At 39.8% G+C, this 24,925-nt stretch overlaps 4 protein-coding genes across 6 annotated transcripts; 2 read left to right on the top strand and 2 right to left on the bottom strand.

Annotated features, from left to right (window-relative positions):
* Positions 1–1,066: 1,066 nt before the first annotated feature.
* LOC310988461 (putative oxidoreductase YteT) lies at positions 1,067–6,493 on the bottom strand. 3 transcript variants are annotated; one of them, XM_083975057.1, is made up of 14 exons: positions 6,341–6,493; positions 6,028–6,136; positions 5,561–5,645; positions 5,411–5,484; positions 5,100–5,159; positions 4,875–4,982; positions 4,598–4,651; positions 4,191–4,321; positions 3,874–3,928; positions 3,558–3,650; positions 3,317–3,451; positions 2,786–2,887; positions 1,887–2,048; positions 1,067–1,582 (listed from the first exon to the last, which is right to left on the bottom strand). In XM_083975057.1, the coding sequence occupies exons 1-14, from the start codon at positions 6,352–6,354 to the stop codon at positions 1,436–1,438; spliced, it is 1,329 nt and encodes a 442-aa protein (XP_083831183.1). In that variant the 5' UTR covers positions 6,355–6,493; the 3' UTR covers positions 1,067–1,435. The 3 variants fall into 3 exon arrangements, with proteins under 3 accessions (XP_083831183.1, XP_083831182.1, XP_083831184.1); XM_083975056.1 differs by having other exon boundaries at positions 1,068–1,582; positions 4,598–4,654; XM_083975058.1 differs by having other exon boundaries at positions 1,069–1,582; positions 4,598–4,654; positions 6,028–6,129.
* A 1,375-nt stretch (positions 6,494–7,868) lies between these two features.
* taf10 (TAF10 RNA polymerase II, TATA box binding protein (TBP)-associated factor) lies at positions 7,869–10,381 on the top strand. The gene is made up of 5 exons (XM_083975975.1): positions 7,869–8,265; positions 8,747–8,904; positions 9,254–9,318; positions 9,798–9,912; positions 10,083–10,381. The coding sequence occupies exons 1-5, from the start codon at positions 8,133–8,135 to the stop codon at positions 10,170–10,172; spliced, it is 561 nt and encodes a 186-aa protein (XP_083832101.1). The 5' UTR covers positions 7,869–8,132; the 3' UTR covers positions 10,173–10,381.
* A 621-nt stretch (positions 10,382–11,002) lies between these two features.
* ppih (peptidylprolyl isomerase H (cyclophilin H)) lies at positions 11,003–24,077 on the top strand. Its single transcript, XM_083974804.1, has 9 exons — positions 11,003–11,160; positions 19,612–19,676; positions 19,792–19,815; positions 20,110–20,154; positions 21,586–21,628; positions 22,288–22,380; positions 22,678–22,765; positions 22,874–22,914; positions 23,580–24,077. Exons 1-9 carry the CDS (start codon positions 11,095–11,097, stop codon positions 23,646–23,648), a joined length of 534 nt encoding a protein of 177 aa, XP_083830930.1. The 5' UTR covers positions 11,003–11,094; the 3' UTR covers positions 23,649–24,077.
* Positions 15,187–17,809, bottom strand: LOC310988871 (putative G-protein coupled receptor 160; the record flags this gene model as incomplete). The annotated part of the gene is made up of 2 exons (XM_083975675.1): positions 17,771–17,809; positions 15,187–16,303 (listed from the first exon to the last, which is right to left on the bottom strand). Exon 2 carries the CDS (start codon positions 16,279–16,281, stop codon positions 15,187–15,189), a length of 1,095 nt encoding a protein of 364 aa, XP_083831801.1. The 5' UTR covers positions 16,282–16,303; positions 17,771–17,809.
* Positions 24,078–24,925: the final 848 nt, after the last annotated feature.

Raw genomic sequence — 24,925 nt, forward strand, 5'->3', positions numbered from 1 at the left:
AGCTGAAGCAACTGCAGGAGGAGCATATAATCACACTCATAAGTTAAATGGCAGAAGACGGATTTGGCCAGGTACAAAGAATATGTTATAAATAGCAAAAAGGCAGAGATTGCCAGTCAACCTTGTATAAATGCATTAATATTTAATGGGGGGCGCAAAGCATCTTGACAACAAAAATCTGCCAGAGAAAAAAAAAAAAAATTGACAAAAAAAAGTAGTCGCCTAAGTCATACATTTTAGCACATTTGATGTGTCTGATTGTTGTTTAAATGTAATATTTTCTGTCCAGAAAAAACAGTTTAGATTCATGAAGTTCAGGAGGGAGCAGCCTATGTTGACCACAAAAAAGGTCATTAAATGTCATGCTTTAACCACAAAATCCATTTAGACAACATTATTTGAAATGTATCAAGCAGGTTAATAAAGAGATTAAATACCCACCATCCTGTTTATTAGAACCAACACTTTGTTGCAGTGTTTCTGTCTTTTTCCTGTTGTGGCCAGTGTTCATCTTCACAGCCATCAAACACATCATCATTACTGCTGTGATGCTCTGCAACATTTTGAGGTCTGGCAGTGTTAATTACAGACTGGAACAGGGCAGATCACTGTCACCCCCACTCAGTGTTAACTTTATCAAATATGGTGACTGCAAATTAAATTTACTAGTGACACCTGGTGTTCAGAAGATGTTACTGTCACTAACAAGCACCTGGAACATGGGCAGAGAAGTTCTCTGTTTATCCTACAAGGACCATAGCTTTTATCTCTGATTAGAGGCAATAGTATTAAAGTTATTAATTTAGTTATTTATAGAGCGGTTGACTTACTGTAGTTTACTGCAAAAAGTGCAGAGCTTACACCACAGAGGATAAACTGCCTAATGTAACAACTGACTTTGATTTTAAAGTGTTAGAGTTAATTGTGCATACTTACATGCATTTGTTCGGTCAGTTTTATGCACATTCAATAAATTCACTTCAGTAATGAAGTGTCTCAAAAAACAAAGGTTCATCAATTTTGCACAATATTGGTTACCTTTGAGCATTAAACGAGGCCAAAGTATCCTGACAAATGTTCTGCATATTGACAATTTAAAAAATAATTTAAAAAGACAATTTATAGTAAAGTTTCCCAACTTTTTAATTGTGACAGTAAATTATCATTAATTACACAAAGACATTATGCTAAACAACAAATGATCAAGTTCTTCCCATTGTGCTAAAATCATTAAATAAAATTCAGTCACATCAACTCACACAGACAATCAGACAGTATTAAAATCCCTGAGCAATACGAACTAAATAATCAACATGTATTCTGTCCTAAGATTTGGCCTTATGTTCATTAGTTAATTAATTCATTGGTTTAACTGTCTTTAATAATCCAGGCAGCATCATTGTGTTTGATATATAAGGTGAGGTCATTTTTCATGTTAGTTTTGTTCAGTCGTCTGGTCCCTAATAACATCAGCACAGTACACCACCCTGCTCTCCAGTCGTGAACGCTCAGCCTCAAACACCAGTAAATGGCTCACCAGCGTCTCCTCAGGGCCCGACCGGATCAAGGACGGATCATTGCTCTGCATGCACAAACACAGCATGATCAACCAACACAGTCAGTGTTTCCTAATCCCATTCATCCTTTAGATCCTGTGCCAGAGCCTCACCCACATAACAGGTACAAAATGTAAACACAGTAAACGCTGGTAATCTGTCCTCATCCCTGACAGCTGCAGCTAAATTAAAGCTTCAAATCAAACCTGCTCACCCAGAAACAACCAAAGACATTAACTATGATGTGGAATAAGGAGATGTGAATTAAAAGCTCCGGAGAAAATTTACATTAACAAGATTAAACGTTTACACTATTTACAAAAAACTCACCGCCACAGCAGATATAAAAGCATCCATGAGGTGGTAGTCTGCTCCACCGTGCCCACTCATGCCAAAGTGCCCCGGGGTATTACTGTCTGCTCTGTGATTAGTAGATCTCTGGGTGAGAAAGTCAAACACGCGAATCTCATGGCCATCATATGACAGCTCCCCCTGTAAAGACATGCTTCATTACATACACACAGATAACAAACAAGAAACAGGGTGACAATGCTCTCATCCTTAGGACATAATGGGTAATTTAATGGGTAACTGTAATTAGTAGTGTAAAGTGTACTGTGCCTTGCCCTTTTTTTTTTTTACCATACACACACATGTGGGGCCAGTTTGGGGTTCTGTTTTTTTTTATATATTTTTTTTTATTTTATTTGATAGCACAGTGAGATAGACAGGAAAGGGGGAGGCAGAGAGAGGGGGAATGACATGCAGGAAAGGTCTGCCCGACGCGGGACTCGAACCACGTTGAGGACTGTAGCCTCTACATGGGGCGGCCGCTTTAACCACTGCGCCACGCACCACCCCAAGTTTGGGGTTCTGTATCTTTCCCAGAGTTGGGGATTGAACAAACTGAACCTCCTGAGCCACCATATCAGACCCTAATTGAATACCTTTTGGATTGGTGGTACAATGCTAATACAGTTCCAGCAAATTAACCAATAATACAGTTTGTCCACTGATGAAACAGTAGTTTTAATCTGTGTTTTTTCTGATCTATATAGCCACCTTGAAATGATGACAGACTCTTACCTCGTCACTTAATCTATACACTTGTGCTTTTCTTTCTTAAAGGCAATTAAAAATCGTAGCATTTTGGATACTAATCATATTTGAGTAACTTTTGGGTGTAAAGTTTGGTGTACTCTTTTTGTTTGTGGCACCTCCAGTCCTACCTTGCTGCCATAGATGGTTGTTTTTCGCTGGCACATCTGCTCAGTGAAGGCTACCATGGAAAAGGCTGCAGTCAGACCCCCTTCAAACTCCATGTTTACAACCTGGGCAAAACAGAACAGATATTACTAGACAAGACAAAGGGAGTTAAAACGGTAAGTTATCTCAAGTGCCATAAATGGAGCTGTTTTAAAGGGGAGTAAATTGTGAATTTTCAGTTCAAACAACCATCTTTTAAGTTAATGACAGTGCCAATTTTAGAAACAGGAAAGGCAGCATGAGTAATAGCACAAAACTAATTGTATTAGTGTTTGAGTTTAATTTAATCAGAAACCAATCTTAATGTCATGGTCATGGTCCGGTCAATGTAGTTGTACAAACAGAACATTGTTTGGTAACTCTAAAGAGACCAGCAGGGAAAGCAACAGAAAAATGAGACACAAAGTTAAATATAACAAAAATATCATAAAAATATATAAAAAATGTACTCATTATGTTGTAAAATTCTCAGTGAATGTGAATGTGCTACAAACCTGGTTACTGCAGACATCGTTGTCACAATTGTACACACAGCGGCCGTATGGTCCAGTCCTCAGTGCCTCAGTTACTGACTCGATGTCCGGGTATGAGTTCGGACATATGACTGCAACAGGCCAGCCAGTGTGACCCTAGTACACATACGTACACACAGCACATATAAAACGAGAAATACACATCATGATAACAGATGGTGAAGTATAGCAGATGGTGAAAAGAACGTGATGAAATACGAACCTGTTTCACTCTGTCTAGGTAGATTTTGCGTGCCGAGTATGGACAGCCTTTTTCCACAGAACAATCCATGCAGCGATCTGCGGCGCCTTTGGGCTGACGATAAAAACACAGCATATTTATTATTCATACTCACTACAGCCATTTCTGTCATTCATAAGATGCAGTAACAAAAACAACTAACTCAGAGGATGAATAGGATTTAAGTGATGTGAGCATTCATAGATCTTTAAAATGTAAAAATCAAAACAAATTTAAAACCAAATACAAGAGCAATGAGTCAGTCTGTTGGATCACATATTATAAACAGTGCACACACCTTGTCGTCTTTTCGGAAGTGGCTGACTGATCCAAATGATGACACTTTCACACACCTGCAAATACAAACTGTTAATGCTTAATCGTAGGAAGAGAACAAACAGCCTCAACCACCTGACAACACAGAAGCTGTCGTTCAATAAAAAGCCCACGACATTGAGTCCAGCTCCGATAGCACTGTTTGGATGAAGGCTTGATATCATCCAGCTAAAGAGTCAAAATATTTATTTTAGTGGTGACAGTATACACAACTCTAAACAGTATTTCTTAACCTGACACGAGTTTGGAGTTGATCATTGACTAGTGTTTATGGTTTACCTGCGGGCTCCAGCCCAGTTGTGTATCAGGTCAATGTCATGGCACGATTTGGCCAAAAGAACAAAAGAGCTCTCAGCCTCGTTCCTCCAGCTTCCTCGAACAAACGAGTGAGCAAAGTGATAGAAGCCGACCTAGGACAAGAGGTTGATGCTGCATGTTAAACATCACACAAAAATGTAGAAATGCACTAATTTCATAGGGACATATTCACTACAGATGAAGTACAAATTTGAATTGGAAAATATCATGTTCTTGCATTTATAAGGATTGTTATAGGATATGATTTACAGTTATTTATTTGGATTCAAGAAACATGAAAACAACTGTCAATCAATAGGGCTGATGATTTACAATATAATCTTGTTATGTTTATGTTGTTTTTTTTTGTTTTTTGTTTGCACACTTACCGGCTCAAGGTGCTGAATATGGATCACATCACCTACGACACCATCATCTATCAGCTTCTAGAGAAAAATAAAACCAAACCTGATTATTACAGGTTTCCTCCAAAGCAAAAAGCTCTGAGTACTTACTGAACTCTACCAATTGATTTTATTGATCAAAAGTAAAAATAACTTTGTATTATCTTGCATCAAGTAAATCCTTTTTAGTTAAACAGAGCTCTTTTTACTGATTGATCTTGATCAGGTGCTGCGAGTGTGTTGTTCACTTGAACGTGTTCACCTTTATCTTGTGGATGACAGGGTCGTAGCGGAGAACATGACCCACTGACAGCATCACACCACTCTGAGTGCAAGCCTCCACGATCGCTCTGCAGTCTTCAGCAGTTGTCTAAAGTCATGTGCAAGGACAGCATGAGTATCACACACATGCAGTGAGAGACAGTAGAAAATGAGGGGTGTGTTATGTTAAAATGTTTTATGTGTAATCTGAATCTTAATCACTCACTGCCATTGGTTTCTCCAGGAGAATATGGTAGCCCTTCTTTGCAAAGGCCACTGCAGGTTCCTAAAAAAGACAAACCAGTTTAATAGGATGATTTGATAAGAAACAATGACAACATTCGCACATTTATTACCCAACCAATAAGAAGACTCAAGAGCAGGGTATTACTGCTGAAATGTACTATTTGGAAAGACTCGTATTTGTTCTAAGATTTCAAGAATGGAATTAAAATTTGGAAAATTTAAGTGTTTCTGTTGCAACCCCAAAATGAAACTGAGGAGATAAACTTTCAGAGTTTCATACAGTTCCATTACCTTATGGAGGCGATCTGGAGTACATATCAACACAGCATCTGCAAACTTCTCTTTCTCAACCATATTGTGCCAGTCTAGTTTGAAAAAGAGAGCATTTTAGCATGAAGTTGTTCATGAGCAATAAACTGCTTTCTTTTCTTCCATGCTCACCTTCATATGTGTTTTCATCTGTAATGTTGTGTTTCTGTTGAAGTTTAGTGCGAGCAAACTTTCTCGGATCAGCCACTCCAACAACCTGAAATTGTAAAGTGACATATAGGCTACTGGTCATGTTGGAAAATGTCTTCTGGTCATGTTCTCTAATCACAAAGCAGCAGGGATAACTTTTATCGGCTAAATGAACTTAAATGCTCATGAAAGCAATACCAGCACCTTAAAGAGATATTTATTTATTCATTCATTCATTCATTGCAATTTTTATCCTACGTTGTTACTGTTACTTGGTTTGTAGATCTGTTCACACTGTGACATAAAATTTTCTATGCTGCTTTACCTTTTCTGTCACTTTCCAATGATTTTCTCTTTCTCTGCTGTCAGCTAATGTTTTGTATTGTTACTAAAGCAGTTCACTGAAATGCCTCCTTGTCTTTTGAGCACAAAGGAGAACCTCTCCTCACCTTCATGCGTTGAGGATGGATGGAGGCAAAATTGGAGTAGATCTCCCCTCTACACCCAGCTCCCACCACGATGACACGGACAGGAGAGGTCATTGTGGCTCCCTGTGAACTTAAACAAAACAACTTGATCACACAATGACTCACAAAATAAACTCCAAAGTCCAATAATATCCTACAGGTCGCTCCATCTCCAGATCCACAGATATGATTTGAACATGGGCTTAATTAGGCTACAGTTCATCGCAATGCGCTGGTTAAATAAATGAGAGTACTACAGAGTTTCTGGTGTAGAAAAAAAAAATGTACACCGTACCTGCTTTGTCCCATACGCCTGTCAAAACCTTCTGCCCGCCTTCAGCGGTGGTCCAACCATAGACTGTGGGTCCAACTTGGTCTGCCCACGACAGTAAACACACCAGCGTCACGTCCACAGAGTGACAGACAACCATACAGTCTATGCAGACAACACAACAACCAGGCAGTTCACTTCCTCGAGTAATGAAGCCGACAGGCAGCGGAGCAGCCAGAGAGCCCGTCACCGCCCCCTGCAGGGCGGCGGAGGGACTGACCGCTGCCGAAGACCTCCAGAGAAAATAAAATACACCATAATGTATAGACAGGGCCGGCCAGATTACTGTAATACTTTTCTGTAGTACTACCCTGGGCAACAACACTCAAGGGCCCACCCCAAAGCAATGATCACGAAGTCGCTGTCATCATCAAGAGCATATTTCTATAGGCTACTAACAAATCAGGCCTCTGCATGGACCAGTACAGAAGTACAATGGTGTCATATTGACAGATGCACAAATGTTTCACATAGTTTTTGTGTGCAATAGATCTATCACAGAACTTAAGAACACAGTGCTAGTCTATTGGGCATGCAAACATCATAGGGGACCATAAATTGTGCTACAATTTGAAATTCTTGGATATCACCACTATTGCCATAAGCAGGCAATTACTGTGTATGGAAGAGAAGTAAACAATTTATGCTGATGCACTACTATGAATTATTATATTCTTATATTTTAGGGCCAGGGCCCTTTACAGGTGCTGGGCCCCTGGGCAACTGCTCCGTTGCCCATATGGTTAATCCGGCCCATTTTAAAACGTGTGCAGATTACCACTCATTATCAGTCCCATAGAGCTGCTCCACCAAAATGAACCTAGTGCCAGTCTGGTACCTTTTAAGAACCGGTTTGCTTTTCCACGGGCCACAATAAAACTATGTCATGGTGGTGCCTCGTCTCCATTTTCTCAGAAACGCTGTTTTTTGAAGCGATAATATGATCATTAGGACTTCAGGCATGGACCCATGATTTCAGGACAACTAGAGATTTATTTATTTATTTATTTATATGGCCTATTTATTTATTTGAGCAATTGAAAGATAACTCCCAATGAGGATAATAATACAGGTGAAAAATTAAGTGAAGTAGCCTATAAAAGTACAAAAACATTTAGGGGATTTAGGACAATGTGTACAGGAAAACGCTATAGCTACTTGCCAAAGTTATCTGGAAATTTGAGTTTAATGTAATAAAACTCAACTCAAACTTACTTGGCTTGAGTGAAATGAAAACAATGTATCAAAAGAAGAAAAACAGTATTAATGTGAACATTTGACCATCATTCGAGGATCATGATATTAAGACCTCCACTTCTGGATGAAATGATATATTACATTACAGGGCACCAGAGAGCCACCGACTGACACTGCAAGGTGTGTTCTATGGTGATTGCTCATTATCTGTCGGCCTTCCTCTTCGGACTTCTCCGGGTAACTTCGTTCCTCTTCGGACATCTCCGGGTATCTTCGTCACTCCGAATGTAGCGTTTAGAATCACGTGACACTGTTACCTCTGCAGCGTGAACTCAGCGATCCACTGCACTGTAGCTACATTTCCGATGCTGTCTAACGTTTAATTCTTTAGTTTTATCATCATCCGAAGTACAAAAGTAGCCTTACTTTACGATACACTACTCTGCAGAGGCGTAGTCTTACAGCTATACACACACAACAGTCGCGCTTTTGGGCACATTCGGACGTTTCCTAGTGTTAGCTAGCCGAGGTTAGCGCTTTAGCTAAGGTTAACATCAACATGAACATTGACAACGTTAACCAGTCTGCCACAACTGGAGTGCCATCTACGACGTCTTCAACTTCAAGTAACTGTATCGTAAATGATAATGCAACAACCAACGTCAGCAGCATCCCTTCGGTCACGAGTAATGGTAAGGTTGTGGCTTCGGCTAATGTTTTTATGCTAAACATCACCTAGCTTAGTATGTAGTAGGGTAGCAAGTGTTTTGTTTGTAGGCTACTTCAGGTTGTTGAAATGTTTGCCTGTCGCAGTACACAATACGATGGCGATCCACGAATGCTATTCAGTCCAACCGTGCAAAATAAACCATAATGTGCAGTTGTTTTTTTTATTGAACTATATGTTAGTTCAGTTGTGTGATTATTCCGATGGTTGAAGGCTGTACTGCTATTGTGGTGAGTTTAGCACACACAGTACTGCTTTCTTATATTAATATTAATAATACCATCATTAATTCATATTATATAGTATATATATTTTATCAGCACCCGTTAGTGCTTTTCCAAAGAAGTACAGACTGTAACCTCTCATTATGGGGCAGTGCTGTAGGTAGGTAGACAATTTAGTTTGTCTTACTCAAGATTAACTCATCCTAATGACATCTATTTCAGCTTCTACGTCTGCAGCCATGGTGACACCATCAGCAGACACAAATGTCTCCAATGGCGTTTATGTGCCTGGTGGCATCACCAATGGAGATGTAAAGCCTGCCATCACCACCACGCCCCTGGCAGATTTCCTCATGCAGCTGGAAGAGTACACTCCCACAGTAAGTAAAAGTAGTGTCAGACACTGCTTTCAGTCACAGAAAGATCAGAAACACAAAACCCTACATATGCCTGCATTACACATATGACCTACATCGTAATACTGGTTAATGTTGGAAACATAAATTCATGTCCTGACTCCGTGCTGAATAAGTATGATCATTTAAATGAACTAGAATAGATAGTTGACATGAAATTACACAACAACAACCACTATCTTGAGGCTGCAATTTGTGCCACAGGAAATCAGTTTGATCATCAATGACAAATCACATGTCCGGGGTAGTGAAAGATAGATGGCTATGTGAAATGTGAACATATGCTGAAGTCTGCTCTCTTTCTCTTGTTCAGATTCCTGATGCAGTTACAGGGTACTACCTCAACAGGGCTGGATTTGAGGCCTCTGATCCAAGAATGTAAGTTCCACACAGTTTCAGTGTGAGTGGTCTGCCCGATACCCATGGTACCAAATGACACAAACAGAACAGATCTATTCATAGTCACATTTCGAGGTTAGTCACAGCTACCAGCTTAAAGAGTAAACAGAATATCAGTCTCACACACAGCCAACATATTGTTTTGTTTTGGTGGCCTGGCATGCACCAGACAAGGTGGTAAGTGGGCATTAACCACAGGTGATAGCTGACTATAAGCAATAATTCTAATCTATCAATCATGTTATTAGAAATAATCATTTTCCATATTTCCTGTCATTGGCATCAGTGAGCATAAAATACAGACTCTTTTCTGTTCTGATAGATACTGACTGATATGTTCAATTGGAAAGGACAATTAAGATCACACAGCTGAATGGTTTGCCATGACAGGCAGACACAATCTGGCTGTGTAGAGAAAGAAATGTCCAAAAGACTGATTTTCTTCTTCATCTCTACAGAATCCGTCTGATCTCCCTTGCTTCTCAAAAGTTTATCTCAGACATCGCCAATGATGCGCTGCAGTACTGTAAAATGAAGGGCACTGCTTCAGGAAGCTCAAGGAGTAAGACAAAGGTCAGTGTTTGTCATCTTAATTTGCACAATTAAATACAATATTTGACAATGCGGTGTGTTGGAATGGGGAGTGTTTAAAGTTTGGTACTGTTGTAAACTGCCTTCAAATGCTCTGATCATAATATTTCTCTGACCATGGTATTATTATTTTTTCTCTTCTCTGTTTACAGGATAAGAAGTACACTCTGACTATGGAAGATCTGAGTCCTGCTCTCTCAGAATATGGCGTCAATGTCAAGAAACCATATTACTTTACATAGAACTGTCTTTCTTCAAGGCTTTTTGCTTTTGCTAGGTGTATCTCCTTTTTGACCCACTAGTCTGTTAACACCTTTATTGTTAAAATGTTTTTTTTTTTGTTTTTTGATGGCATCGCTTTAGAACAGTCTTGACAAATCTATATAGTCATTTTGCCATTTGCTATTTTTTGTGAGCCACCTCTGCGTTATGTTAAATTGTAACATTACATTTTATTGTAAAAATAAAACCATTAACAAAAACTATGATACGTGTCCAGGATGTTACTTTGTCTGGTCAGTGCTCTTTTGTGGAAATGTTCAATACAAGTAGAATAGCTATATTTCAAGTAAAATGCTATGGTATTCATTGGCTATTTATAGAGAATAATTGGAAATGATATTTAAACTTTTGTTTATTTTTAAATATTATTGGTTGAGTGGCCTGTTAAGAGGGTATGAAATTATCTGTGTTGATATTATTTGCATCAATAGACTGACAGTCTGTGTGTCATATGTGAATATAAAGCACAAAGGCAGCTAGATGAATATTAACAATAAAGAGAAACAAAAAAAAGCTAAAAAAAAAAAAAAAAAGGCAGCTAGATGAAAATTAACAAAGAGAAACAAAAAAAAAAGCTTAAGAAAAAAAAATCTACGCAAAATAAAAGCAAAGACGGTTTGAGTATCTTTGATAAAAGGTTTCACATTTGCATTTGGTTACACAACTGCGAAGTGGCCACCAGGCGGCAGCACTAAACAATAACCCACCTTGTATTGCAGCGCCTAATCGCAAACGCATTTGTTTTGTCCTGACCTGTGAACCGTAGTTTGTCTCTTCTGAGCCGCCGTAGGTCCGAACAGCGCATGTGCTCAATGTTCAAATTATTGGTGTGAAATCAGTCAAACTGTATTTTTACTCCCGAAATACAAGGAAAGTTTTAAAATGTCGGTTGTGCCATCAAATCCCAACAACCCGATAGTTTTCTTCGACATCACCATCGGAGGGCAGGTGAGTAGACGACCCAGTCCGGTCTAAATGACAGAGACTTTAGCTCTCAGCTAACGTTCAGTCAACGTCTTCACATCTCACTAACTAGTCTCACCTTCATGTCTCAGTTTGGTTAAATGTGTTGATCCGATGAACACCACCGCTCAGGTGTTTAAACAGCGCCACGTTAATACACATGTCTGATCATAACAACACAAGTTTCACTTTTCCTCTCGCGGTCTTGCCTCTGTGTTTTGTCCTGAACGACTTGTAGAGTGATGTGTTGAAGTGTTGAGGAGTGAGCTGAGGGCTTTTGTTTAGAATAAGTTAATTAACTTTTCATATATGTGTGTCTACAGTATCTCACAAAAGTTAGTACACCCCTCACATTTCAGCAGCCATTTTATTATATCTTCTCATGGGACAATACTATAGAAATTAAACAAAACTTTAGAGTAGTCCGTGTACAGCTTGTATAGCAGTATAGATTTGCTATCTACTGAGAATTACTCAACACACAGCCATGATTGTCTAAATAGCTGGCAACACAAGTGAGTAGACCCCTAGTGATACCTATACATGTCATTTAAACATCCAAAGCCACCGGTCCTATCCCCCATGTCCATGTTTTTGCATGTTTGACTGGACCATACAAACTTGTGTGTCATGGATTAGAGCTATTAAATTGGGTACAATTTTCTCATACTGGCCACTGGATGTTCAACATGGCCCCTCATGGCAAAGAAGATGACCTAGGTTATAAGAACAGTAACACCCTGAAACTGAGCCACACAGCACGATGGCCACAGTCATACAGCGGTTTTCCAAGACGGGTTTCGCATGGAACAGGCCTCGCAGGGCTCGACTAAAGAAGTTGAGTCCTTGTGCCCTGCGTCATATCCAGAAGTTGGCTTCAAAAAACAGATGCATGAGTTCTGAGGCTGAAGAAGTAGGAGGTCAGCCTGTCAGTGCTCAGAGCATATGCCGCACACTGCATCAAGTCAGTCTGTATGTTCACTGTGAGGTGTACTCACTTGTGTTGCCACCCATTTAGACAATAATGGCTGTGTGGTCAATTATGTTCAGTGGATTGTAGAGCTATACTGCTATACAAGATGTATACTGACTATAAGTTATATTGAAGTTTCATTTCTATACTATTGTCCCATGTGAAGACGTAATACAATGGTTGCTGAAATGTGAGGGGTGCATTCACTTTTGTGAGATACTATATACGTGTTTGAGTTGTCATGCGTAAATGCTGCTGTGCAACACAAATTTCCATACAGACAGACAATAGAGGTCTTCTTAATCTTAATCTTAGCATTTATAATAGGCCATGTCAGTCTTATCTTGCAGGCAACCTTACAGTTAATGAGCAAAGCCCTGAGCGAAACACACCAAGACATGTCCAAAATTGTCTGAATTGATACTCTTATTTGATTTCTATGGGGGCAACACGCAGGTGCAGTGGTAAACCTCATAGCAACAAGGTTTTGTGTTCGATCCCCGGGCGTGGGGCGTTCCTGCAGTTTGCCATTTGTCCCTTTGCTTGTGTAGATTCCAGTCCAGTTTGTTATGTACCTCAATATTGGAAGTAAAAGTTGAAAGATATAATTTTGATAATGACTGTGACTGTGGCTTCCTAAGGCACTGTGGGTCCCCACATCTTCTTTAACATCAAATTTGAAACTTTTTCGGGGCTTTCAAGGCACTAAACCCTAAACTTTAATGACCAAACACAGCATATTTACATACCGTACTTTAGGTCGGCTTAAGAGTCACTTCATCCTGTAGGAAGAATCCTTCAATCCAACATACAAAAACATGTCTTGTAAATGCATCACAGAGGTGTAGAATGCCTAGAGTTAAAGTACACATTGTATGAAAAAGTAGTGTAGTTTATGGATGGTTTTGCGGCAGCACAAATAATCTCACCTTTATAAACAGAGGGAAATGTCCTCCCTTCCTTCCATAATATAATTATATAATTTAGATCACAAAGTTGTCAAAGGCCTCATCACAGGAAAAATGTATTCCCCAGCTTTAATCCCTATCCTCATGTTGATTGTTTGTTTATCCCTTGATATAATTTCCTCTTCCTGTAAAAGGATTCCAAATATTTGATGAGGGCGTTTCCATTTTGGCATTCACTCAACATTGTTTCTTGAATTTTAACTTAAGATCCTGTCGCTGACAGAATTGCTTGACTCTTTGTGGTTAACCGAAAAACTGGTTTGCAAGTATGCAACAGTAGGCGCCAACTCTGTATCTGTGACTGTGCTGCCTGATTAGTGGCATCACTGCTACGGTTGGCCCTCAGCTCAAACATACAGTATGTGGCCTCACTCCAAAAACGGCATCATCTCCCCAGTTTTATCCCTCCCCAACTCGACACATTCTATACTGTTTGCTACCATGAACAGCAAACGGCAATCAATATCCATGACAAGTCCCTCCCAAGTTTCCTGTTTTTACCGGACACACGTACTCATGTGGAACGGAATCACGTCCTTGAAAGGCGCCCAATACAGGGCACACTTAAATCTCCCTGAAAGCAACCACCATAGCATTAAATGTGAGCTTTACCTACAATTTTATGTTTGGACTCTGAAAACAGGTCCTGCTGCTTAACTTTGGGGAGGAAACAAAAAAATACAGGAAGGGAAAATCCAAATACAATATATTATGCTTTTCCTGGTGGTACATAAATTAATAGAAGGCCAAATGTAACTGAAAAACGTATTAATGCATTTAAATTGTTGCTTAAAATATATTTCAGATCCAGAATAGTTCCCAGATAGACCTCATATGATTGGCAGTAGAAATTCTCCATGGGAAAAGCAGCTGGTTTGTTGAAGAGAGAAGTCGCTTCTTCATTTGAACATAATTACAAACAAGCAGGGAAAAAACATTTTTAACATAAAAAAGTTTTATTGTCATGGTAGTTTTAAAATACATTGTACAACAACGTACATCACATTAAGTATGCACATAACATCATAGTGCACATGGCTCTCTATGAACTGGACATTTTACTCTCCGAACTGATATTCAGTTTGAGCAGCAGTCTGTTGGACCTAATATTGAACAACACTTATGAACTTTTAACTCTAAAACTCTAAAATCCCTTTCCTTTTTGTTTATCTTACCGGAGTGCACATCTTCATGGAATTTAATATTCCCACATGGGTGATGTTCTCATCGTGGAAAAAGAGAAATTTATTGAGATATAATAATCAGATCTGTTGTCTTATCCTTTTGTTCCCGAACATGTCCCTGAACATAAACATAAATGATCTTTACAGTTTGCTATTTTAGAAATACAGCAGTGATAAATGTAATGGGCAATTTTAATGTGATTTCATGTGTACAATAATTGAGGTATTTCCTGGTTCCTGTTTATCCTTAGTACTGTAGTCTGTTGTCCAGTCCATCAGCCTGATCATATCACATTGTGTTCCTTGTTAAGGGAAAGAGCTATGAACTTCTTTGACTTTGCTTACACAGACACATCCTGTCCTTTCAGGTGCATCCATCTAATGTGTACTGGCAAATTAGAGTAGAAAAATAATCAAGGTCGGTGAAAGAAAAATCAAGGTATTATTTCAAAATATTGAGAAGCATCTTGAAAGACGCACTGTTGTGGTAGTAAAATTGAACTGAGTATTAATCCTTAATTGCAATTGCATATCCCTGAAGGCAACATACAAAATCAGTCTATAAAACATTTCAGAGTTCATTTCTGCAAATATTTACAAAGTTTTCTTTTCTTCCCCCAATACTTTGCTGCTCAGTTCTTTAAATAATTACATTATCAAAGACAACATCTTCCTCTTTATGTGTAACTCCAGGAAACTTGTGCGTGAGCTGAAGGAGAGATGTGAGATGCACAGATTCTGCATTCACATTGTTGAACTGTCCATAGAGGTATAGAGGTGTGCTCATCCTCATGAAGTCTTAACTCACTCCTCTGTATCATCGTTTTCATTTCCAGGTCTGTGAAATGAGAATTGACAGAGTTTTTTTTTTTTTTTTTTTTACATGTTACACGTAAAGAAGGGAGTTTCTCTTCTGTCGCGAAGGGTTAAACACACCTGCGGGGGATTGCTGCCGCCACGTTCCTTTGCTCAAATGCCAGTAAACGTGCCATGCACACACATTGTCCGGCAGATGGTTGTATGGCCCGAGCCATTTGCTTTTAACCCAGAACACCACACCCATCAGTAAACTGTTGGTGCACTCCAACCACAGGAGGTTAACACTGATGTAGGCCGGTACCCCGTAGCCTAAGACCAGACAAAGCACAGATACCACAAGGTAAGGTATCCAGATTGCTGTAAAGCACAGAGTGAGGCTGAACCACAGAGGTGGCAAAGCGGTCTCGTCCAGATTGTTGTCCTGCCTGCTTTTTGTCTTTGCGGAGAGCGGTGAGATGAACAAATCGCTGCGCCGGTCCTCTTTTTCCTCCCTCATGTCAGATATCCTGTCGGCTTCTTTCACCCAATGTGGAATTCTTGACCAAAACAGTAGCATCGCAAAAAGGATTGGGATAAAAAGCAACAAATCAAAGTAGGGGACCAGTATGGATTCCTCCACTTCGCACACCATTGCCTTTATCCCCGTCACATAATCCAGTTCCATCGGCGTACCTTTCACCGAACTGAAGGAGCAGATAACAGCCAGCATCCACACCAGCAGTGTCAAGAACACATTCCTGGCAAATTTGCAGCAGGTGCTCTGCTTGCCAAGGCTGGAGTCTTCTAAACAGTAGTCCAATAAACCCAGGAACATCACTGGTAGAGGCAGCGCGCCAAATATCGCCGAGGTGTGGGCCAACAGGAAGCAACGTGACCCAAGAAACCTTTCATCCCCGAGAAACCACATAGCCGCCATACCAAATGTCACCAACACATCAGCCAGGACGATGGACACGCTGCACATGCTCAGAAAAGAGGCAGACAGCTTCCGGCAGCATAGGTAGAAGACCACCACGTCCAGTCCGCACTTGAAAAGCAGAAGAATCAGATACTTGTCAGCGTTGTCCGTGTGATGGGCAGATCCCTCCTCCCATTGCTCCATAATGGCCAGCATTTTGATGCAGGTGCTGGTTGGCAGAGTCTCTGGCAACTCTGGAGACATTTACGTAGCAGTCCGGAAAATGCTATAAAAAGAAGAAAAACAATATATTACCAGTTAGGAACTTTTGCTATGCAGAGACAGACAAAAGTGATGGAACAAAGAGGATGACGCATTTCCTAATTTTGCAACAAACTTTTGCCCATACAGGAAAGAGAGTGTTTATTAGGTACCTGGCGTTCCCCTTGGAATTTGTTTAAAGGCTCATTTCCTGCACATGAATTGGTCTGTATAAACGCAGTTTGTAAGATTGTGTCACCACATATTATTTTGATCATGTGTGCACTGTGCACACCATTTTCCAAAGTGATCCAAATTACAGTGAGGTTAAGGTTAAAAAAAAAAAAGCTGCTGTTATATTTTTTTTTTTTAAATAACAGAAACTGCAGGTACTAGGACCATGCTGAAACATCCACCTGCTCTCAGTCAAACCCATGCAAAATCTGCAGCGTCAACACCACCAAACTATGAAAGATGGATGACATGTGTTTTTTTTAAAGGTCCCATATTATGCTGTTTTTCAACCATTTCACGTAGGTCTAAGTGGTCCAACCACATTGTATCCGTAGCGTATTGCCCCCAAATCAATCTGCAGCAATCTAATGGTGCTTTTCCACTAGCACGGTACGGCACGATACGGCACGGCACGGCTCTACTCTGGTTTTTTTGCTTTTCCACTAGTACCTGGTACCTGGTACTTCTTTGGTAACGCCTCAGTCCTGGTTCCAGGCGAGCCGAAGCGGTACTAAACATGACGTCAGCCGACTGCCTTCCACTGATTGGCCAGAGCGTCGTCACTGCTGGAAGAGTCGCAAGCGCGACTTCCGACACGAGAATCAAACCCACTAATTTGAAAAAAACACAGACAACAACAGCGCCCACTGAGTGTGTTTGGAGCTGACGAGAAAAAGAGAGAGAGAGAGACGACGTGGTAGCAGCCGCCATGATATGACGACCCTGCCCACACTGAGGAGGAACTGTGAAGAACTCAGCTGTAATGGAAAAGCACCTCCAGGCGTCATAAAAAGGCCACGGGAACACATATACCCGCAACAAAACCAGTATAAAGTGGATTTTGCATAATATGGGCCCTTTAAAAATGTGTGAGTGATGTCTTGAGACACATTCCTTTTAAGTTAGCAAATATGACTTTACAACTAATCACAGTTAGATCATGTTGGAACAGGACATTACTTTGTAAACATCTCTTACTTAGCCAGCCAAAAAAATAACATTGCTGAATTGCTGTAATGTGTTTGGCACCTTATTTCAGATGGCTAACTTAAAAACAAGTATATTAAGACATACCTATGACTCCTTTACAGTCAGTTCCATGTTAAACATACATGATTAAAGCAATGGTATTCATCCCAGCAACACACATAGCATCCTTAGTTTCCGCATTACCGGTAACATGACAGGTAAAGCAAGTCAGGCCGCTTTAAGTGTGCAGCATTACGCAACGAGTGAGACCCTCCTCTCTTGTCTGTACCTTTCAGCTCAGGGTTGTCCTAGTCCGCAAAAGGCCCAAATGCTCCCCCCCCCTCATCTGGCAATACGAGTCCAGAGCCCCTGCATGCTCTCAGTGAGACTGGTCGGTCGGTGCAGGTGTGTGACTGCTGTCAGTTGGAGTTTACATTTAGGCTGCTCTTTTTGGCTCCTCCTTTCTGTGAGTGCAAACATCGGATGGGACACGACACGCCTTTGTAGCCTACACGGAAACACACTTGTTTTCCCTCCTATATTCCCAAGAGGTGACTGGCTCTTGTTATGTGGATTCACATATCCTATGACCGGTAGCTCTAACAATGCATGTTAGTTGAAACCACACCCACCCACTGGTTTTGTTGGCTTACACCATTTCTCTATACAGTTAGACACGTCAGGTGATGGAGGCAACAGGTTGCTGTAATTATATAAATAAATAAAACTGTAATCTTTGTAACATACGTATACTGCACAGTCTGCTGGAAAGTTATCACCTACCTTACTTATTTCCTGGATGCCATTTTTTTCCGCGCCATCACAGAGCTCAGGCTTTAGTTAAACAGTGGAGGAAATTAATGAATGAAAATATTGAGAGACTTTTTAACATGATGTCTCACACTTTGTCGCAGGTCCTTTGCTCAGTTTGATTCCCGTGTGCAGCTGTTTGCTCTTGGTGCGGATATTACAGCTCCATGTATATTTTTTGCGTTTGGAGATGCTGGAGAGTAGATGAGGTAGATGTGGCTATCCCTGGACTCTGGACTCTAACATGGTTGTTGAGTGAAACCCTCAGCCTTAATAACCGTCTGCATCAGCTCAGTGCGCCTGATGTGTCTCATCTCGCAATTCTTTTTCTGGTTTTAAACAATCTGAAGTCATCGTTGAAACATGTGAACATATGAATTTTTTTTTTTAAATGTAGAAACTGAAACGACATGACGTTAATGACCTCATATGCTCTCTCTTACCTGTTGTTAGACACTTGTCTTCAGGGTATGTCTCACTGCAGCCAGATAACCCCCCCCCCTTCCAGCAGATAGCGTGTCCTGCAGCCGATGTTTGTTCTGTGTCAACACACTCGACTTCTGCGTTTCATTTCAACGCTCATACTGGATTGTCCATGTAGCAGAGACAGGAGGTCTGAAGTCTGCTTGTTTTATAATGAGGAGTCGGCCTGGAGGGAGGGAACAGTTGAGCAGCGATGTCATGAAGACAAGCCTCTCTTCTTTTTTACACCAGCTTATTGTCTGTTGTCACACTGACACACTGATGATGTGGGAGGCCTGGGTGGACCGACACCCACAATGAAACGCACACACAGAGGAGGATTTGATGTCAAATAGTGTTGTAGTCCTCACATTTACATAATTCTATTATGTATGCTTTGACCACTGGGAAATGGTATCTGGCACGGGACACAGAAGCGTGTATTGTTTCAATAAAACAGTAGATTGAATAATAAGTTCAACAATAATAATGATAAAAAAAAATATATCTATGATAATGATTAGTAAAAAAAACAGGACAGGGATAAGTAATAAAGGGAAAGCAAACAGTATGCAACCATTGGAATAAGAATAAGGGTCACACACTCACACACCAAAATTCAGTCCCACACTTACACCAGTTATTCAAGAAGAATTGGTGATGTATGCCACAGTAGAGCATACTGTTACCAGGTGAGGTATAACTGGTTAGTCCAGATTAGAGTCGTAAAGAAGCCTCCAGGGGCAAGATTCATGGGTTTCAATTCATCTGCTATGATTTTCCTCTTTTTTTTTTTAGGTTTACATGTCTGTCTTCATTTGATAACTCTTGTTTGTGTGTTTGTCAACTGTTTGTCAGGATGTGGGACGGATGAAAGTTGAGCTGTTTGCCGATGTGGTTCCCAAGACGGCAGAAAATTTCCGGTAAGGAGAAACATTGTTTTGTTTTGTTTTTTTTCATATCTGAGAGATGACATGTCAGGTTTATATGTTCATGTAGATTATTTCTGTTTTCAAAGCCCTACATTATCTTTTACAGGCAGTTCTGCACTGGAGAGTTCAGGTAAGACAAACCCTGTTCTCCTTTTATCAGGTTAAGACAATGCAGAGAAACCTGTTTAACACAGCAGGTTTCTATGAGCCTGGCTTGAATAGCCATTACAACACAGCTGGTTTATCCAACTCTGGGTTTACCTGTTTCACTGAGACAGCAGTGCTGTGCTGCTCATGATCGTCTCACATTCTCATGAACACCTCGCTCAGCTGCAATAGGTGATGCAGAGAAAGCCTGCTTTGTTAATGGCTTGTTAAACTGCAGTGTGTTTTATCTTTACTGTCTCAAACATCTGTCCCGCAGGAAAGATGGTGTGCCCATTGGTTACAAAGGCTGCACGTTCCACAGGTAAATAACATGGCACATTTCCAGTCATTTCCCAGTCAGGCATAAATAAAGTTTATCTTTTCTTATCATATCTGATTTTTATCTTGATTTCTATCTGATGATGGGAGATGGACAGCTTTTTACAATAAGACTACCATTATAAAGGAATCATGTAGTTTATTATGCTCTTTCTGTAAATTGTGAGGCTATGTTCCTCTTGGCTGTTCCCCTAGTAATTTAAGCAAGAAAATGAAAAGTCAGAGCGAGGTCAATGAGGGGTAAAAAGTCTGAGCTACAAAACACTGAAATCTTGTCACTTTCCCTCTGATTATCTGAAACTTAATATGAAATTCTGTGATTTAGAAAATGTTTAGCAGTAATATACCAGTGATAGGCAGTAATATATGTCTACCAATAAGCTAAATGATTAATGTGGTTCTTCACATGAGAACAAAAACAAGCGTCTGAGTAAGGGAAATCATTTGACACTCATAGTTAATAATTTTAATTTACTGATCTCTTAAAGAGCATCCCTGATCCCTGAACCATGATCCTTCATTTGTAGCTGTCTCTCCATCACTGCAGTTACCAGCTATTAACCACCGTCAGCATTTTAATAGTCAACGATATATTAAATGACCATCTTATCACTTTGAGTCCTTGTCAGTATTGTTTCCCTGGCTGTGCAATCAGTCACAGGTGTTGATCAGATTATTCTTCACAATGGATATCTGAATGCCGATGGGATTGCAGCTCTCCAGCTATAACACAGTTGGTGTCCACTTATCCAGTCTTTGTCCCACTGTTCACATATCTGTGTTAAAGTGTTAACAACCAAATGAATAACCTAATTAAAACGCATTTATAAGATAAGATAGACTTCATTGATCCCAGATTAGGAAACCACTGAAAGTTTTTTTTTTCTTCTTTTTTTTTAAAGCACAAAAGTAAGAGGCTGCTACAGTATTTGTAATGATTTCAACTGGACTAAAAACTTCAAGTCTCTGGTTACTTTTTTTTTTTTTTTAGAACTTAATTTTTATTTATTTTGACAACACAACATATTAATTTCCCTTTATGTACATTTTTTTTTTTTTTTAAACCAGCGCAACAAGTCTCTGGTTACTTTTGAAATATCCATTTATATATCATGTGTTAGAACAGATTCCCTATCTCCCTTGGGTTGACTTCTATTTCTGTTTTGCAAAGCAAGAGATTTTTATCTTTTGATCATTTGCCACCTGGATTAAACAGTGGTATAACCATAAACCATAAAAAGTATTACGGTAACTATCCCCCATGGAGACTTCCTTGTTTTATGAAAGTGCCTTTGCTGGACACTGATTAACAGGTGAAAAAAGGAAGAAAGACTTACTGGCAAAGTTTTTCTCCGACAGTTTCCTGCCTAAGGCAAAACAGAATTTACTGATGTTTTCAACTACTCATTGACAGGGTTATCAAAGACTTCATGATACAAGGAGGGGACTTTGTGAATGTAAGTACAAACTAACACCTCATCTTCTATCTGATAAGTCTTCTTGTCACATCTGTGGGAAGAGTAACGTATTCATGGTTTAATGTTTGGTATCAGTCTGTGTTAGCATATATGGCTTTGAGGCTGCAGTAAGTTTGTAGAACAGTCACATTTGAAATAAAGAACCACAACAGTTGTTTTTCTCATGACACAGCAGAGGAGACAGTTCATCTCTGCTTACTGTGAGTGCTTAGGTAACATAAGTAACTGCACATTGAGTAATCCCTGATAGGATTGCTGCTTTGGCGGTATCTATGATAATTGTTCTCAGTGTGAAAGGTAAAAGAAGAATTGCACTTTAAAAGTTAAAAGTTGCACTTTAACAAACCTGAGGCGGTGTAGTTTGCGTCAGTGGATGGAATGTGGTGTAGGAACTGGGCCAACGTGACTCACAGCAGCTTTTTGCACTCCTCTCTAAAGCACCTACATATCTATGCACCATATATTGTGCTTTTCAACATGGCCTCCCAGGATGTTGAACAAACTGCAGTTGAACTTTGAACCGAGCAGGCTGAAATTACTTTTTGGTATGTCTCCCTCTGGGGGATGATGAGAGTAATTACAGCACTGCAGAAACGTGTCCACTTGTCTTACGGCTGGTTGCCTTGTCTCTTGTGAAGGGCGATGGTACTGGTATCTGCAGCATCTACAGAGGACCATTTGCAGATGAGAACTTCCGAATGAAGCACTCTGCGCCCGGCCTTCTGTCCATGGTATGTATGTACATCAATGTACTGATGTCCGGGATACTCATGAATCACTAAAAGGTCTATTGACTTTGACTTCAGCTAAATCAACACTGGATTTCCTGTAATCGTTCTCTACATCCTGCAGAACAAAACGTTAATCAAGACTTGATTAATTCTTTCAAAGTCAACTGATGCCAATCTCTGCAGAGAATGGGATTTGAGTGAGGCATTGAAAGTGAATTAACTGCGGCTTTAATGTGTTCAAAACTGCCATTATCTCTCAGCAGTCTTCCTCTTATCCTCATCAATGCTTCTTTTCAGGCAAACAGTGGTCCAGGGACGAACGGTTGTCAGTTTTTCATCACCTGCACTAAATGTGACTGGTTAGATGGGAAACATGTTGTTTTTGGTGAGCCCCCAGTACAATTTGTGCATTCCTATTCATTTAAATCCATATTTATTTAATTTTATTTGTCTATGTGTCCGAGTTTAATTGTATTGTTTGCAACTGTTTCAGGGAAAGTGGTTGATGGTTTGCTGATCATGAGGAAAATTGAGGTAAAATTATTTAATTATTCATTTATATTTATTAATTGGATGAAATACAAATGTTCACTCTTTCTCTGGCAGGAATAAATCCACAGACAATTCAAACTGATTTGTAAAATGACAAAAATACTGAACAAAACATTGAGTGGAGGGTTCCCACTGAAAATGCTGAAAACAAAAAAAAATGTATTCAAGCCAACACAGCATATAAAGAAACAGAAGAATAGTCTTCCCATAAACACTTATGCAATGTGTTTACATTGAGACGGCCTTGTCTTTGTCATACAACAGTGTATGTCTCTTATTTTTGCAATCATCCCTTAGATCAAAATGAATGTTATGAATGTTATCTCGAGTAATGTAATAAAACCAGTTTCACAAATATTTTAGTAGAGTAGACATCCTACCTACAACTACTGAGGCAGTGTAAACACAATGTTGAATTTCTTCTCTGCAGTTGATTAGTTGTATAAATGCTGTAAAAATTAAAAAGGAGCAGTTATACAGTGTCACTGTAAAAAAAAAAAAAAAAGCTCCATTCTGTGCTCAAAACCTTTGCAGTGGTGTGGAGGAGGCCTGAAAACCAACCACTGACAGTTTGAGTGAATGAAGCTCAGTGTAATGTTTTTATGTTGAGTGTTTTGTCCTAAATGTATGGTCTTTCCTCCCAACAGAACGTCCCTACAGGACCCAACAACAAGCCCAAACTGCCCATCCTTATAGCACAGTGTGGAGAGATGTAACCAGCTTCCTCATTAACACCAATGTAAAAAAAACCATCACCTCTGTACCTCTGACACAAATATAAATCCACATCTTTTTCCTGTATGGATGCCTTCTCCCAGAATGCACAGGGGAGGACAATGTCAAATTCAGCAGTACATCATTTCATCATCAAAATTTAGAATTTTGTTTAATAATCCCAGGCTGACAACTGTATCCAAACCCCATTGGCACTGAAGGGATGTAATAAATATATTGGTTTAAATTTCACTTTGTAAAACTTAATGTCCAGTGCGGGTGTTGATATTTTTCCTCATACACATAAAGACAATGTGTGCTCACTGGTACAATAACTTTCCATATCTTTGGTTACCATGTGAAACATTCTCATTCCTTATGCACAACACTGTGTCTTCATTTATCAATAAAATATTTTACATTTTTATAAACTTTTAGAGGTGATTTTGCCTGATTTTTTTTTTCCTTTATTAAGTTACGATAGTGAGACAGGAGGGTCAGGGCGTGAGAGAGTGGGGATAACGCACTTGTGGGACCGCAAGTCAGACTTGAACCTATGGCTGCTGCAGTTAGGACTTAAAGCCTGTATGGTCTATGCTCTACTCGGTGAATCACTGGGGTGTCCACAAGAGTACATTTGTTATTACTAGTGTCATGAAATATATTTTAATATTTACAGAAGCCATAGTCTCAGACCAACTAAATTATTTTATACATACATGTAGGCCGCTATCAGGGTATTTTACTTTGGTCTGCTGCTTTATCTGCCTTTTCATTCTTGAAATGTACTTAATATCTGTTGTGCTAAGAACAGAGGGTTTGATATCCATGATTGGAAACCTCTCTGAAATCAACTTTGCATTTAAGAACATTGTGTACCCAGTGTATTATGCATTGATTTTGGTAGATTTTACCTTTAGAAAAAGCAAGTATGATGTCTTATTTAGTTTTTAAAGAAATTGCAGTTATCATTGGGGTATTTTACAGAGATGTACAGCCTGGTGAATCCTGAAGTGATAGTGGGCCGATGCCCCAATGCCATGGTGCAGGGGACGGAAGCACTTTGGAGTGAAAAGCACAAGAGTCCTCTAAACCACACACTTGAGTGCCAAGCAATCCCCTGCTGAACTTATGGTTACCTCTTCATGTCCCAGCCATCCATACAAATCCAAGCCCCCAGATCCCCTCCCCCATCCACGCTCTCCCCCTTCTGCCTTGGATCTAGTTCACTTGGCACAAAAGAATCCTTTCAGATGTAGACTCAGTTCTTATGGAGGCA

Source organism: Trachurus trachurus, assembly GCF_905171665.1.
Source record: "Trachurus trachurus genome assembly, chromosome: 7".
In the NCBI taxonomy this organism is placed as follows: domain Eukaryota; kingdom Metazoa; phylum Chordata; class Actinopteri; order Carangiformes; family Carangidae; genus Trachurus; species Trachurus trachurus.

What these genes read in the sequence shown, in the direction of transcription:
- LOC310988461 (XM_083975056.1), bottom strand. An exon ending in ATATTCAGCACCTTGAGCCG is followed by an intron (nt 4,322 to 4,597) that starts GTAAGTGTGCAA and finishes CTCTTGTCCTAG; the next exon opens with GTCGGCTTCTATCACTTTGC. An exon ending in ACTTCCGAAAAGACGACAAG is followed by an intron (nt 3,651 to 3,873) that starts GTGTGTGCACTG and finishes TTTTATCGTCAG; the next exon opens with CCCAAAGGCGCCGCAGATCG.
- taf10 (XM_083975975.1), top strand. Translation starts at nt 8,133, where the DNA reads ATGAACATTGACAACGTTAACCAGTCTGCCACAACTGGAGTGCCATCT. An exon ending in TGGAAGAGTACACTCCCACA is followed by an intron (nt 8,905 to 9,253) that starts GTAAGTAAAAGT and finishes TCTCTTGTTCAG; the next exon opens with ATTCCTGATGCAGTTACAGG. An exon ending in GAGGCCTCTGATCCAAGAAT is followed by an intron (nt 9,319 to 9,797) that starts GTAAGTTCCACA and finishes TCATCTCTACAG; the next exon opens with AATCCGTCTGATCTCCCTTG.
- ppih (XM_083974804.1), top strand. Translation starts at nt 11,095, where the DNA reads ATGTCGGTTGTGCCATCAAATCCCAACAACCCGATAGTTTTCTTCGAC. An exon ending in ACATCACCATCGGAGGGCAG is followed by an intron (nt 11,161 to 19,611) that starts GTGAGTAGACGA and finishes ACTGTTTGTCAG; the next exon opens with GATGTGGGACGGATGAAAGT. An exon ending in CGCCCGGCCTTCTGTCCATG is followed by an intron (nt 22,381 to 22,677) that starts GTATGTATGTAC and finishes GCTTCTTTTCAG; the next exon opens with GCAAACAGTGGTCCAGGGAC.